General features: G+C 41.7%; 1 protein-coding gene across 1 annotated transcript in view; it reads right to left on the minus strand.

Annotated features, from left to right (window-relative positions):
• Nucleotides 1-15,801, minus strand: part of shroom2a (shroom family member 2a) — a 39,321-nt gene that overhangs the window by 8,344 nt on the left and 15,176 nt on the right. Inside the window, exons 3-6 of the mRNA XM_028587079.1 lie at nucleotides 15,490-15,638; nucleotides 4,531-4,653; nucleotides 1,494-3,942; nucleotides 948-1,033 (exon numbers count right to left, since the gene is read on the minus strand). Of these exons, the coding sequence (XP_028442880.1) occupies nucleotides 948-1,033; nucleotides 1,494-3,942; nucleotides 4,531-4,653; nucleotides 15,490-15,638 (2,807 nt within the window). The remainder of the gene's footprint in view (nucleotides 1-947; nucleotides 1,034-1,493; nucleotides 3,943-4,530; nucleotides 4,654-15,489; nucleotides 15,639-15,801) is intronic.

Genomic DNA, 15,801 nt, shown 5'->3' on the forward strand with positions numbered 1-15,801 from the left:
AAAACAACAATAGAATATCCCATAATTCCTTTTTCCTTCAAGGTAAAAGGCAAAATAAGAGTATGTGAGGCTGTACTTATGCAAAGCTGTACTTTGAGTTAAATGACAATCCTAAAATGCTGATGTTTAGCCGATATGTTTACCAAGTTCACCATCTTAGTTTAGCATGTTAGCATGCTAACATTACAGAGGCTTAATGGGAATGCCATTAGTTTTGAATGCATGTAGTCATAAGACAAAGTTTTGGAGAAATTCCATTTTTGACGTGATGATGACGCTAGATGAAGCATTAGGATCTCTAAAGTTATTAGAGTTCATCCTGAGGGGAACATGAATGACTGTACCAAATTCCATGGCCACCCATTCAGTAGTTGTCTGGACCATCCATAGAGCCATGCCGCTAGTGTGGCTAAAAATCCAATTATGTAAAGTAACCAATCATATTGATGATAATTTCATGCCTTCTGGCTGGCCCCCTGAACTCCGGGTCACCATGACATTCTGATGGAGGCCTGAAGAAACACTTCCTCCCTGTCACAGACGTGGTCAGATGTCTCGCCTACACCACTAAACCTCCAGTAGACAACGCATAGCACAGCAAGAGAGGCGGCTTGTGTTGTCACAGCTGCGCCAAGGCAGTGCTACTGGTATGCCTTGAAAGATTGTGAAGACTTCACTGTTCATCGACAGGCTTACTGCCCTCTAAATAGGTCCAATAGAGCACTGTCCTTTATAGTATTAGCATTCAGTTTCAATTTACCCATTGGTACAGATAATAATACTTTTATTACCTTCCTTTGAGATCACTTAAGATTACCCAAGAGGCAATTCCTAGAGCCCTAGAGTTTTGCTTTTTTATAATGTACTGTATATTGGAGACAAAAAATAGACTCACTGCCAAAGACACACTGGTGTACCAGCAGGTACATCAAATGAGATTTACTTACTCTGTGGCAGTGTTGAGCGGTTCAGCTGGTTTAATCTCCGTCTGGGAATATTCTGTCTCTGACTTTCTTGCAGGAACTTGAATCTTCTGTAAATAAAGTTAAACAAACACATAGTCCCTTATGTAAAGCCACAAAACAATTCACAGAAAAGAGGCTTCCAGTTATCCAAAGAGCCAGTTGTAGTCTATTGCTAAATATTCCAACCAACTCATGTTGCAGCTTCCTGGTTTTCAATAGTGAAAAGAAAAAGAAAAAAAAAACAGTGCGTTGATGCCCCCCCTCTCTTCCTTAAGCTGAGGGTGTGTCATTATGAACAAACATGGATTAATATTTGACTTTGCTCTTTCCTTCCCACTCCTGTTCCTTTTACTTTAGTGGCTATGTTTGTCTTAAAGACATGTTAACCCTCCCTCGAGGGCTTGAGACAGCTGCAACATTTAAGTGACTAAAACCAAGTTACAACCAAGAGGCCTCTCATTTTCATTACTTCAATAATTCATGTTCAAGTCATTTTGAGATCGCAAACAATCAGACTTTGTGCCTCACCTGTCCATAGATGTCAGTTGACGGAGATGATCGCGATCTCTCGTGGAAACAGGTGGTTTTGGTTCTCTCCTCTGGTCCCGGATCCAGGATGTTATCAGCTGACCGGTACCGGCCAGAGGCTCTTGTTTCTGATGGGGGTTTCTGTATATTCCACCTTGCCTCATACTCAGCGAAGGTGCCCAGTCTTTGCTGGTCTAAGACAAACTGTTTGTGTGCAGAGTAAGGACCTCCCTGGACCTCTTCAGTGTACTCTCTGCTCCTGATGCTTTTCATTGTGACCTCAGTTTCACTGGTGGAGGAAAGACTTAGGGCCTTGGTCTCTGTATAACATGGAGGGGAAATGTGATTGGGGAAAGCAGGTTTCACACTTTCTTTAAGGAGTTTCTGTTGGTCTAGTGAGGAGCTTTCATTGCGAGGGAGATCTTCCTTAACCCCAACTTGGTGGATTTTGTCTGGTTCAGAGAAACACCTTACCTTCTTTTCTGTAGGAAAACGCTTACGGCCACCAATGCGAGTTACCTGACCACTGCCAGACCCCGACTTACTCATTACAGACTCTGAGACTGTTGGCAGAGGGGTGACATCTTTCCGGGCCAACGCTGAGGATGGGTAGTTAGGTAAGGCCTCAGCTGCAGGGTGCTCCAGTAGAACAGGCTCCAGATCTTTTCTCCTGAAAGATGTAGCCCTGAGTACCCTTGCTTGTGCTTCCTTCAGATTGTCCTTGTAGGAGTTGGTGAAGGAGCCCCCTGCAGAGGTCGGGGTGGTGCTTTCAGTGGACTTCCAGACATCCTGATCATCTTCAGTCTCACCCTCAGTAACAGGAAGGGTAGCTGCACTCATACTTTTCTGCAGCCTAGCTCTTCTTATCTGGATTTCATTCCTTAATGTGGTGGCAAAACGGTCGCTGCGCCTCAACTGTTTGCTTTCAAGGGACTCCTCAGAGTCCGGGCCTCTTGTTTTCTCATCTTGGCCTGCAGCATCCATGGATAGAGAGTGAAGCATGGGGGTTGCCTGGGGGCAGATCTTGTTGCTCACTTGGCCGTGAAGTCTTATGTCTTGGGGTAACTCTCTAAGTTGTGGTGGCAGAGACCTCCGCTGTTCAGACGGTCTGCTAAGAGGATAACTCACGAAATGAGCTTCCGCATGTTGTGCGTCGTGTCCTCTCTGGCTTCCACTATCATCAGAGCTTGATTTGGGTACAGAGGTTTCTAGTACAGTAGTAACTTGGTGTTTGCTGTATCCATTACTGTCTTTACAGTGAGAGAGAGTGAGAGAGTGTTGCTGCTGTTGGGGCATATGATACTTCACTTGGGTGACTGTCTGTGGGCAAAGAGAGTTCCGCTCATTTCCAGCCTGTGCCAGGTCTACGCCTGTGATACTCTTCCTGTCCTCTGATTTTCCTGACAAGGGCTGAGGGTTGTGCTGCGTGGGCTGACATGTCGTGACACAGTAGTATCGGCTTTGTCCACCGTTGTCCGTGTTTTGGTCAGCAGCAGTGGGAGACAGAGAGGTGCTTAGGTTCCTTCTCTGGTTCTGACCAAAGTGTTGTGCAGAACCATTAGTAGGAAGTTCCTGCATGCTGCTATAGTAGCCAGCTACGTTCTGCGGCTTTGGAATGGACATAGCCCAGGGCTGAGAAAAAGTGCTTTTGTCACTATGATTTCTTTGATGATAGGGCTGGCCTTGGTGAACATCACTGCTGGACAGGGAGTACTGCTTGTTTGAGCTGAACTGGTTATGATTCGATTTATCAGATGAAGTGTGAAAACCGTCACTGTCATTTTTCAGGGATGGGTTGTGGCTGCGCCGATTTTCAGTGGAAATCTTACAGGGGACATAGGATTCAGGTCCTTCAGGGTGAGCTATAATGAGCCCCCTTTCATGTACCTTTGTCGCAGCAAAACTGTCACTACGTGCAGGTGGAGGGGGAGGAGGAGGAGAGGGGGAAGCAGTCTTCTTTTTTTCAGGGACATGCCAAACAGGTCCTAAGCTGGTTCTACTTGAAGTGGAATGGCGGGAGCCGGACGAGTCCTCAGTCTGTTGACCAGCGCAGCCTGAGCTAACGCCTGGCATCTGGAAGTACGCCACCCTATCGTCCAGTTTGACTCCCTCAATCAGGCTCTGGCTGTTTCTGCCATTGTTGTGCTTTCCTGCTGCATCCCACTGACCGACTTTATAGAGCATGTTCTCTGTCGAGGCAGCATTGCTCTTTGAGAGGGTATAGTCTGGTGTACCAGAGCTGGTGGAGAAGGAGCTGTAGGCAGAGTCTCGTTTTCCTCCTCCAAGATGCTCCATGCTGTTGTTGGACTTGGCAGGTGACAGCTGACCGGCAGGGTACGGGTGTGAGACATGTTCTAGACTGTCCATACTGCCGAGAGAGCTGAACTGGTCGGACACTCTGCGCAGGTTTGTTTGCTCCCAGCCAGAGGAGAGATCAGTTGAGGATGAGCTGGAGGTTAAAGCAAAGGATGAAGTGTGAAAATACAAACAACAACCTGTTTTGTTCAGCAAAAATAGCCATTTACCTACAGATTGCGGTCGTTAATCAAGTTAGGAACTATGGTATCTAATTCTGTACAGTCTAATGGCCGTTTAATGGCAGTCAAACTTAGATCTAATTAATTATCAGTTTTTGGGCCACTGCACATACAGCATCATTAGCAAAGACAGCTTACACACAGCTTATAGCCTGTCTTTTTGTACGTACAATTTGTAAGTCTACGTTTATGTAGGGGTATAGCATTGTCAATAAAATTAACTTTTACCATCTGGGAAAATGTAAAAACGTGGATTTGTTTTTGAAACAAATCCAAATTTTTGAAATTTTCATGGAAAGAATTCTTTTTATTTTGTTTTTAGCTGACAGAACACTTTGATTGAATAAATAGAAGGTATAAAGTACCTGTAGTAGAACAACATAGAGGGCCTGGCCAAGTGTTTTAAATATATTGGAAAACCCCTTAAACTTAATCCTATAATTTTAATCTAAAGTGCTTGATATCTACTCATGAGGCAAACTTCAAGATCCCAGAATTACCTTGCATCATATCTGGTGTGCCAGACTTGGGTGGGTGGAGACTGTGTTTTGGCAGCCTCGGATTGGTTGTCGTTGAACTTGGTGGAATGCCAGGAGTGAGGCCTGCTTATGGGTTCATTCCGCCTGCATAGAGGGCAAAAAAAAAAAAAAAAACAGACTGGATCAGAGACCTGCCCCTTATGGAAAACAGTATGTGCTTTCACATATGAATCTGTGCAACTGAAAGTTACTGCTGTAGCTAGTACTGCATCTGTATTGAGGCAGTGCTTTTTGCTACATTTTTGATTCAGTCCAACATTTACAGATAGAAACTATTTTAGAGGGTTTTTAATGTACGTCTCTGTGTGAATACTGATCACAAACTTTGCACAGTTAAGCATATGAAACGTACCCTTTAAAGCGATTCTTTCTGAATTGCATGTCAGGAAAATGTGCACGGAACATAGCATAAAATGACAACAAATCAAATACAATTTATTTTCATCAAATCGCTATAGACAAAAAAAAATGTTTGCATACATCATGGACAGACTGTGTATTGCATGCTGTACAAATGGGATGAATATCTTTCATCTAATGACATGAACCACAAGACAATCCAAAGAGATGCATGCCAATGAGGGCAGGTAATAAACCACAGGAGAGAGAGAGTTTCTATGAGAGGAATGAAGATGATATCATTACTAGACAAATGACTAATATGATTATGGGCACAGGGAGTGGAAAGAAAGGGAATAGGTACTACTGATTACGATGAAGCCACAGAACCGTACCTCATGGAACTTCGCAAAATCTTCGTAAGAAAGCTTCTTGCCACATGCACGTCATTCTCAGAGGGCATTTTCTGAGCTACAATATCCACCATTTTCATATTCCTGGGCAGCAGGGGGGAGGAACACACACACTAAGAGCTCATTGACAAGGACAAGAATCAGGACAGACAGGACAAAGACCATCTGACACTTAGACCGCTGGTTCTGATTGTTGAAAGTTTGTGCACACTATAGCACCGAAGAAAACTTAGTGTGTTGGGAAGGTTAGTGTCTAAAATAGCTCACTAGGACAAAGGTTATCTAAATCCCCTCTGATCCAACTGAATTATCACAGTGTTCTAATTCACAGGACGGTAACATGCAGTCTACAGAAGTGTACATGTCTACTGATAAATGCCGTTATAGCCCCCTCTCCTGGTCAAACTAATGCATGGTCCTGATTTCATAGTTTTGAGTGTCATGGAAGTTGAGAAAGGGTGAGAACAACCTTTTATGATGGACCTACAACACAGAAGACCATTGCCAGAGTGGAACAGCAACAGTTTTACTCATCTCTCATTAGGCTCATTATCTAAACAGTTTGTAGCTGATGTGAGCTGGTTGTGCTCAGACTTTGCCATATGGTCCCAGGGGGAACACAGGCCCAGCATGGGGCAGGGAGCTTAACAGAATAGAGAATCTCAATCAGATCAGCCACATCACCCCTCGATTCAAGCTGGCGTCTGCCTCCCAGACAGCCCGCATATCACTTCACAGGCACAAGAGACTTTGGTAGTCATTTAGTACACCTACAGTGATATTAATGTAGTTGAGTTTATACAACTGTTAAACAGGGACGGTTATAGGGAAAGTATATATTTTCTACTTGTATAAAATGGGTTAAACTGATTCAAGCTTTGTGTTTTAAATGGAGTTTATATTGAATGGCATGTTCTCTTTGATTTTTGGCAAGATTTTACGCATCAGTTTCTCACACCTACCAAAGAAACATAACTTAAGTGGAATACGTTTTAAAACACCTGTAAATACTTGTTAATAGTTTAGCCTCAGTCTAGTATCATTATGTTAGACCTTGGTAGCTAGTTTTACTATGGAGGGAACTGTGGAAAATTGGAGTTGCACTGGTCAAAAATTTTAGACAAAGCTTTGCCCTCATTGGACTCAAGACTTGGCCTACAAAGCCATGAGGTCAGGGGGTCCTGCCCCCACAGTCCCCTTGTCTAAAGGCCTTCAATGATCGGATGACAAGAGGTCCAAACAGCAGCTTCCTTCAGATGGAGACCTGGAACAAACTGCTGGGTGAAATGTATAACTTAAGCTATTATATCTGCACCCTGCACTACTTTCATAGATTGATAATTTTCAGACAGAGATTTGGTTAAGCTCAATAAAGTGGGACAATTTCACAAAATTAATTGTGGATTAAAGTTAAGGCCTATTTAGAGGACAAAGAAAAGCCAACATGGAGCCCAGTCTTCCTCGTCTCCTCACAGTCAGTGTTTCTAGGGCACTAGGAGCTAGCCACACATGGCGCCTGCTATTGGTATGCAAATGACCCTGGTTTTATTAGGCCTATCGTCAGGGCTACAGCTGGGCCAGCACAGATATGCTAGGAAAGTGAATCAGTTGGCTGGAATGGGGGAAGGGGGAGAGGCTATTTTCTAAGTGATCAGTTTAGAGCCCCATTTCCCTTCAAATGTATCTGGTACCAACCAGTCCTCATTTAAAAAAAAACAACAAACAAAAACACACATATGCGTACAAAACCAAACAGACTTGTTAAACTAAGTAACAGCCAATGTATTAATAATACTTTAGGAGTGTATTCACAGATGATTTTTGTTTTACCTATTAGTCTTTCCCTCAAAGATTAATTTGCATTTGGTAGGGAATGCTAAGTCTTGCTGATCATGGCTTAACCTAAATGATGAATGACCTCATAATGAATGATAAGACAAAAACAATCACCACAATAACAGAGTATTAGGGTCATAAAAGCAGGCAAAGAAGGCCACAATATGTCCCCCAGTTATTCACTAAACTATCGCAAGACAAAAAGCAGCAGGTATGATGGCCTTCAAACACAGAAGTCAAAAGTTTCAAATACAAAAAGTGACCAAAACATAAAATAATGTTCAGTTTGACTCACCAAACATCTGGATGAAGGAATTCAAAATGGACACAAAGAAGAAGAGTGTTATCCAAAAGACCATACAATAATAATAGCCTGGAGCTCAATTTGGAAGAGAGACCAGTTGTACCCGTGTGCTGGTCAGGCACTGCATTCCACAGACACTTGAAAGACGAGCTAAAATAAAGAGACATGCAGGCCGCTGAGGTCTGAGCATCATGGCACAACTCCACTACCTCCGAACACACATCAACCACAACTCAAAAACAGAATATGCAACACAGTATGGCTATGACTAAAACTAAGTTCTCTGGGCTGAAGTAGTTTGAACGGAGGGAAGATTTCCTTCAGGATTACGTGGGTTTTACCCCAGGGAGGGGGTGGAAGAGAGTAAAGAGAAGGAGGAGGGCTATTGTCACAGCCAGTCCCCTCGGAGTATTCCCGTACCTTGCCTCGTCTCATTGGCTCTTAGGGGCTAATATGCTAATGACGGGATGAAATGTCGGACTCTTGTCTTCCCATCTCCCCTCTTGTGCGGGAGACATGCATTTCTACCATTGCTATGGTAACAGGTTGCTCTCTGGGGTGCAAGGGCACCCTGTTTCCTGAAAGCCTCGGGAAATGAGCATTGCAACTGCACAAGCAGGGATGTCAGCGACACATGGCACATACAACTTAGTATTCAAAACTATTGATTTAAGCCCATGTTGTTGTGCTCATTATTTCAGGTTGTGTTTAATTGGGCTTGTTAGCTGTAGTTCAATGAATGTATGAACGCTACATAAATGAATAATAATTAAACCTCATGGCCATTGGGCTTAGATTAGCCACAATAGCATTTTACTCTATGGTCTGGTTGGATTAAACTATTATGACATAGTGGTCTGTGTTTATTTTAAATTAAATTGTCACTTCATTTCCCTTAATAAACAAATAATAAACAATACAAGAGTGCCAATTGCTGTGCCCTTTGAATGCCATAAAATATCTAGATCAGTGAGGACAGAGCCAGTGAGGACAGAGCCAGCTTGCTAACTCAGCACCCAGTACTTTATATCTATTTGTTTAACCTTGATTCAGGTCTCACCATGGAGTGCCTGATGCTCCTTTTAAAACGTAGCTTCTAGTGTATTGTGTTTTTATGTAAATGTGTTTGGATTTTATGTGATGTTTTTAATGTACCCTTTTAATAGCAGATATGGCACATGCAAACCAAAGACAAATTTCTGCCTTTTTGGATGCAAAAAGTTGACAATAAAGTATTTTATTTTCTATTCTTTTAAATTGACCAACAAGCAATTTCCTTTTCAAATTTGCAGGGTCATGACTTTTATGCAAAACCTGCATAAAATGTCAAGGAAACTTGGTATGTGTATCTGCAACACCTTTCTATCAAAATCTTTGTAATTCATAATTCAAAGTAATTCAAACTAATATGCCAATTATTTTGCCAATGTAACGGTACAGGTGGTATAGCAGATATTTACAGCTATATAGATTATAGTTGTACATAATGACCATCCTAAATGGCATTAATGGGAGAAAACACTCCTGCCTGAGTGACAAATAAGGTTTTTTTTTTGTATTAACTTGCTTAAGAGTTCTGGTGACAGGCAAGAAGATTAGCAAAGAATGGTTGCGACCTAAAGCTGATAGGAAAGCAATACAATTCACAGTGATCTATTGTGAGGGAAGCAATCAAGCATAAAGTCCAAACAGCGAATGCATTAATTTTAATAATGAATTAATTAAAGTTTAGCAATTGCCTCCTGGATCACGTGGATTATTAACCATAACTAATATGTTTTAATTTGACCAATGGTGTGAGATTCTTCTCATAAAAAAAACAAAAAAACAATACAATGCGTTTCTTGGACAGATAGATGCATTCACTATTGTATGACATCTGGGAAAATGAAGAGCAGCATCATGTACTGTACTGTATAGGGCAGAAAGATGTTGAGGTTGTAATACACCCAACCTGCACTTAGCAGGTGAGCCGGTGGATTCCATTTGGTCCCTGTGGGTCTGACAAAGGCCCTCTTCAGCAGACCCTACAATCAAACCAGTCATGTTTCGGGTGAGAGAGGTGAACCATGAGTAGCATGTAATGACCAGCACATTCCTGGGCTGAGTGGCATACCAGCTGTCAAGTCGCCGGCTGTCTGCACTGACCCATGGTCAGAAACACCTGGAAACCTTTTGTCTGAGGGTGAGGGTCTTAACAACATCACTATAACAAAGTCCTGCATGTCCTGCGTCTTAAACACAGTCCAATATTACAATTCAGGTTGTTTTGGGGTATATCAGTAACTCAGGTTGTTGGTGAATTTGTACCAGCACTCTGTCAATTACTTAAAGCAAGCAGTGGGGCCTCTGTTTTACTCTTGTAACAGTATCACAGCTGAAGTGGGAAAGACTCCGGAGCACAAGGCAAGCAACAACAACAAACAAGTGGTCCCGTTTTTTGGTTTGAAAATCTGTCCTGAGTGATCTGATCACAAGTGGCCATCTCTAAGTACAGGTGTAAATTTACCCAGGACACATTGAGGATGCATTGAGATCCGATCACTCAGGCCTGGTGGTCTGGACCGTGTATGAGCACATTCTTTTAGCAGTGTGTACGCAAATGTGTCCTGGGCTACATTGAAGGGCCGCTTTTCAACTGTAAGTGGACTACGTACTAATTCACAGGCTTTGTCCAGCTATTGGCAGCTGTGCGTTTTTAAAAACATTAGTATTTTGAAAGTATTTCTCATGTCACTGACACCATTGAGAGTGAATCTTGGTTTTGATGTTATTATTATACTGTTGGCAATGTGTCTGTGTTTTTTTTCCAGTGCTCTGCACAGATCTGCCCGCCTGCTCTCCTCCCCGGCTCTTTGGTGCTCTGTGCCCAGTGCTAGCCTTGAAAAGGCGGCCAATATCGGCAGGACGGAGGTCCCAGGGAACGCCGCTAGACAATAAGCCTTTTTTTGTTTCATAAAATGTACCTACATTCATGTGTAGGATATTACTACAGACATTCCTTTTCTTAGCTCGCAATCTCTGCTGTTGCTTTTTAGAAGGAGGAAAGCATATTGTTTTGTTATTTAAAAGCTTTTATTATGAAGCAACAAAATCAGGAAATGTGAGACTCCTATACGCAAACATGAAACTGTAAAAATCAAGCAGATATCTAGAACTACAAACAAAAACCTGAACATATTACACACATATAACGCTGTCGGGCAGTAAAAAAAGTTACGTCCTTTGGCACACACAGACACACAATGCCTGAACATGACGCCTGTAGGCAACGCTTTTTCATTAGTCATTGCACGTTTCTCTTATAATGTATGATTTAGCCTATGTGAGTGACCACACACACACACACACACACACACACACACACACACACACACACACACACACACACACACACACACACACACACACACACACACACACACACACACACACACACACACACACACACACACACACACACACACACACACACACACACACACACACCTTTTGATTGGATCATGTTAAAAGCAGGTGAAAACCGAGCCAGAGTGTGGATTAAATGTAACCCATAATGACATACTGTGGGCCAACCACAAACAATCCATAAAGTGCCATATATAATATGATAGCACGAGCAAACATGCACAAAGCAGTCAAAAGTGTTAGTGATGTGTGAGAAATGATTAAATGTTTATTTAACGTCTGCCATGACATGCTTTGATTGTAGTTCCCTGCGGGTGATCTTCCCTATTAACATTCATAATTGCTAGTATGGGATGACAAAATATTTCTCAGGTTGATTTGACTGAAACCTTCTTGTTTAGCTAGTGATATCTATTTCAGTGACTCCTTGTCAACTCACCTTGGGAATGGAGCAAACCAAAAAGAAACCGAGGGGTGCAATTAAGACAGGGCTACAGTGTAAATCTGTAAACTAGGATTTTCTCGGCTAAGACCCAAACAATTTTAAGAAATCTGCTTATGACAAGAATTCAGTGCACAGCATTCCAAACGTACTACATAGGCTTATTTAGAAAAACAAAGACCAGTAAATGTAAGCCTCTGCACTGCAACCCCTACTGAATGCTTACACTGTAAGTTCGGCCAATAAGCTCTCCCAGGTATAATTGGATTGTGCACCAAACCTCTGTACAGGGCGAACACATCTAAAATAGCCACATAGATGTAATATTTTTTGATGCTGCAACAAGTAAAAGAGAGAGGAAGGAGAAGCCTTCTGCTAAACTAGACAACATGTCATCCAATGCAGAATAATGAAGCATGTTAGTGACTGTGGTACTACTGTAACAATGCCAGAAGGGGGAAACCAAAAGCCACAACAAACTTCAAGCTTCACGTTGTAAAGTTTAATGATTCACTTTGCAGTTAGTTGAATTTCTGCAAATGCCTCAGGGGAAGGGAAAAGAAGGCCAACCACTGCGGGGGGTCCTGATGCAAATTAAATTCCTATCTGTTCTAAACTATAGGTAAACAAAATAATGTGAACACCTCATGTAAAAAAAAAAAAAAAAAAAAAAAAAAAAAAAAAAAAAAAAGAGTTTGGCTATGGTGATCACCACTGCAATATCCAAGCTCCCAAGACAACATGGGAGAGCTATTGGTGTTTAAAATCATTGGTTTCTACGAATTCCAGTTGCACTGGTGTGGTTTGTTTTCTTTGGTCTCAGTAAAGTAAAGGACTGTCCATATACAGTAACCAGAATTTAAGTTAAAATATTCCGCATTCAGCCAAATTACAACTTTTGGATTTAACAGTTAGCAAAGAATAACAATAGCAAGCTGGAATGCATGTAAATGCAATGTGTTGCTGTGGGTTTTACTGTATGTAGCAGTAAGTGTTGGCAAGTTTTAAACAAATTTAGCATAACATGTACAATTTAACTGCAGCTCACACCCTAGTTTTGTTTTGTTTGTGCAGATGTTTTCAAATCACATCAATAAAGTGAAAAATATATACATCTGAAAGATTCCCTCATTTGACATACTGAAGTTGAGGCCCGGATTGCACAGTAGTTTTGTCGAGGCATGTGCGATACAAAAGAGGACGAGACGCTTCCCACAAAAAAACCACACCTATCTCTACTCTAGGTGACGTGTGATGAGCCTCTCCCCTGCCTCTCTTCTAAATGACACTATGCAAACAGTCTCACATTAGTCACTGCATCCAAAATATATGACTTGCTAAATCAAGCTCCTCCCTTGTACTGTCTATAAAGAGACCATGCCTGTAGAGGAGCAGGTTCTGTCAGCTTCCTGATTCTCATTCAACTATCTCTGAGATCAAAAGAACGGTGTTACGTGCTGACACCTAAATGCGCAGGCACAGATAAAGCTTCAAACATTAGGGTTCCATACCGTTAAAGGTAGTGATGTGGAATGCTACACTGTACAACTGTTAAAGCGTTGAGGTATATCATCTTTGCAATATGAACAATAAGACTTGTCCTTGTAAGGAGATGTCTTTCTCCATTTACAATTACAAACATACCAAAATGACAATTCCCAGATCCTTTCGGTATGCCTCCTGCTCTTCTGTAGTTGAATCTTCACAGTATTTACTTCCCATTCTCCCCATTTTAAAAGGAAAAAGACATGTTGCTGCCATGAATCATGTGAAAACTGTGACACTAGCAAGTGATTAGCCATGATACAAGACACTTTAAAAATATTTAGTAATATTGGGACTGCTTCTAGGTCCATTTTGAGTTGATTTACAGTCTAATTTCTCTCTTGGCATGTACAGTAGTTTGTGCTGCTGTTGAAGAACTGTATTGCATTAGACAGGGAGTTGTTTTTGTCATTTACCCAACTCTCATTGATACAAATTTAGTGAACAAAATATTAACAAAATATTATCAGCAGAACATTATATATATATATATATAATTTTTTTTTCTGTCAGTATGATACAACCTTATCTAACAGCACCACAAACAACATCCTCCAAAATAACCACATAACAGTTTCAACAAAAACTGAACAATATAACCTTAATCAAGGTGAGACTTATCGCATTGCTGCATTAGTTATATGTGTACCTAATAAACTGGCAACTAAGTGTATGTCCAATTTATATACAGACTAGTGATTTTTCTAACAATTTGTTGTTGCAAATGGTTTTCTGTTGGCAGGCAACCGATACTTTTACTGTTAATAATTCAGTCCAGTCCAGTGTTAATTGTTCTGCTATTCCTTGTTATATGCCAAATATGTGTCAAAGAAATCATTTTTATATCCTGTAATCCATCACAACTTCGGGGTGTGTACACAAATATATCCAATCGAACGATTATTCAGATTTTAAGTAGGGAAAATACACCCTTAAATATTATTTCCAGTTGCTAGTTTAATTAGGACTGTGTGGGTATATTTAATGGACAATGACTGTGGCAACATGCAGTGTTTCCTTTAGGATTATTTTTAGCAGCAGGGACAGGTCCGTATCCGTACCCCCCTCCCCCTCATAAGTTATACGACTTACAGTTCTCAAGGACACACACACACACACACACACACACACACACACACACACACACACACACACACACACACACACACACACACACACACACACACACACACACACACACACACACACACACACACACACACACACACACGGCTAGTTATCCTTGTATGTCCGCACTATTCTCCGACATGCACTCTAACAGTGCAGCCCTATTTCTGATACCGTGGGGCGCAGAAATGTTACTGTGGGGGGCCACCACGGTCAAATCAACATGGAGGAAACACTGAACATGAGCAAACATCCCCACAACAGTCATCAGATTGTGATTCAAATTCTTGCTAAATCCTGAATGGTGCGTGGAAGTCTGTAACGTCATGTTTTTCCAACTAAGCTCCTCCCACTTCAAACCAGTGAGAAAAACAGTGACATTAACAGAAATACAGAAATCTTTCATATGTATCAACCAAAACTGTTCTAAGTTTGGCAGAAAATTGTGTGTTAATGTAGACTCCATGGCTCATAATAAGAAGCCGATTGAAAAGATGCGTTTTCAGGTCCTTTAAGTTGTCCCACAATAACATCAGTAATCAAATAGGGCACAAATTGTTATAAACAGTTACACATCCTTCTTGTTTCCCGTTCCTACTATAGATATGTCTATTGAGAATAAAACACAATGAGTGAGACTCACAGCCACGTCATTGTGGAGAGATAAATGGTAAATGGACTTCCTTGTACAGTAGGATTTGTTTAGGGATTACGTTATTATATGATACAGTACAGAAGGAAATGCAGATGGCACAGGAAGACAATGGGACCAGTGTTTCACACACAACAAGGTCATTTGTAAGAAGGCCTCCAGGACTAAGTTGACAAATGATTCATCAGTTAAACAAGATATGAATACTCAACAATACCTTGGAGTCAATAAGTCACAGGGACTGGCCTATGACAAAAGAAGTGAATGTAATCATTTATTGTGGGTTTACTGTTCCGCTGCAGTCTGTTCTTTGGTCAATGAGAAAGAGTGAAATGTGTGGTGCTGCAAAGAAGAAGAAAAAATGCAAACTAGAAATGTCTTATCCCAGAGGGGACGTGAGATCAACTGACTGATAAAAACAACGTCAATGCCAAATATTGTCATTTGCATCATTCCCCTTGTTTGTCCTTCCCACACCTGCCTGCGTGTGATCTAATAGTGCAGATGATGTCACCTACAGGCTCACTTCCTTCCTTCAACTTGCGCATGAAAAATTGTGTCACAAGCCTCCTATTGACTGCAACCAAGTACAACCTGGCAAAACAGGACCATCTAGCTGCAGAAAACTCATGTGACAGCTTAGAAACACCAGGAAGTGCAGGCTAAGTCTACAGACACACTATGCAGAAAAACAGCTGCAAGGGCCAGGATCCTCTGTCTCCACTCCTCTATCACCTTGGTTTGTTGGGAATGTTACCATAGTGACTAGTTAGGCTGAGGGGGTGGTGCACTTGTGACAGCAGCAGATGTAGAAGGAGAAGGCACGGGAGGGGACCGGGGATTGGTTACTTACCTTTTCACCACCAGTCTGAGGGTCTTGTGGGAGCCTTTGACTAGGCAGATTGCCTCCTGCCTGTAGCCACTCAGGGGAATCTCGTTGATGTTGACAAGCTCGTCTCCCACCTGGAGACTCACAGCTGCTGCCTTGCTGCCCTCCTCAACCTGGAACATAACCACAGCAGATAGAAAAACACACCATTTTATAAAGATACCAATATATTTAAGGAAGCTAACTTCTACCGGCAAGCTAGCTGGTTAGCATGATACTGGACATTTTGGCAATCATTAGCCATAACATAAATCCTTGTCCTGTTTTCTGTCAAAG

This window comes from Perca flavescens, chromosome 9 (genome assembly GCF_004354835.1).
Source record: "Perca flavescens isolate YP-PL-M2 chromosome 9, PFLA_1.0, whole genome shotgun sequence".
Taxonomy (NCBI): domain Eukaryota; kingdom Metazoa; phylum Chordata; class Actinopteri; order Perciformes; family Percidae; genus Perca; species Perca flavescens.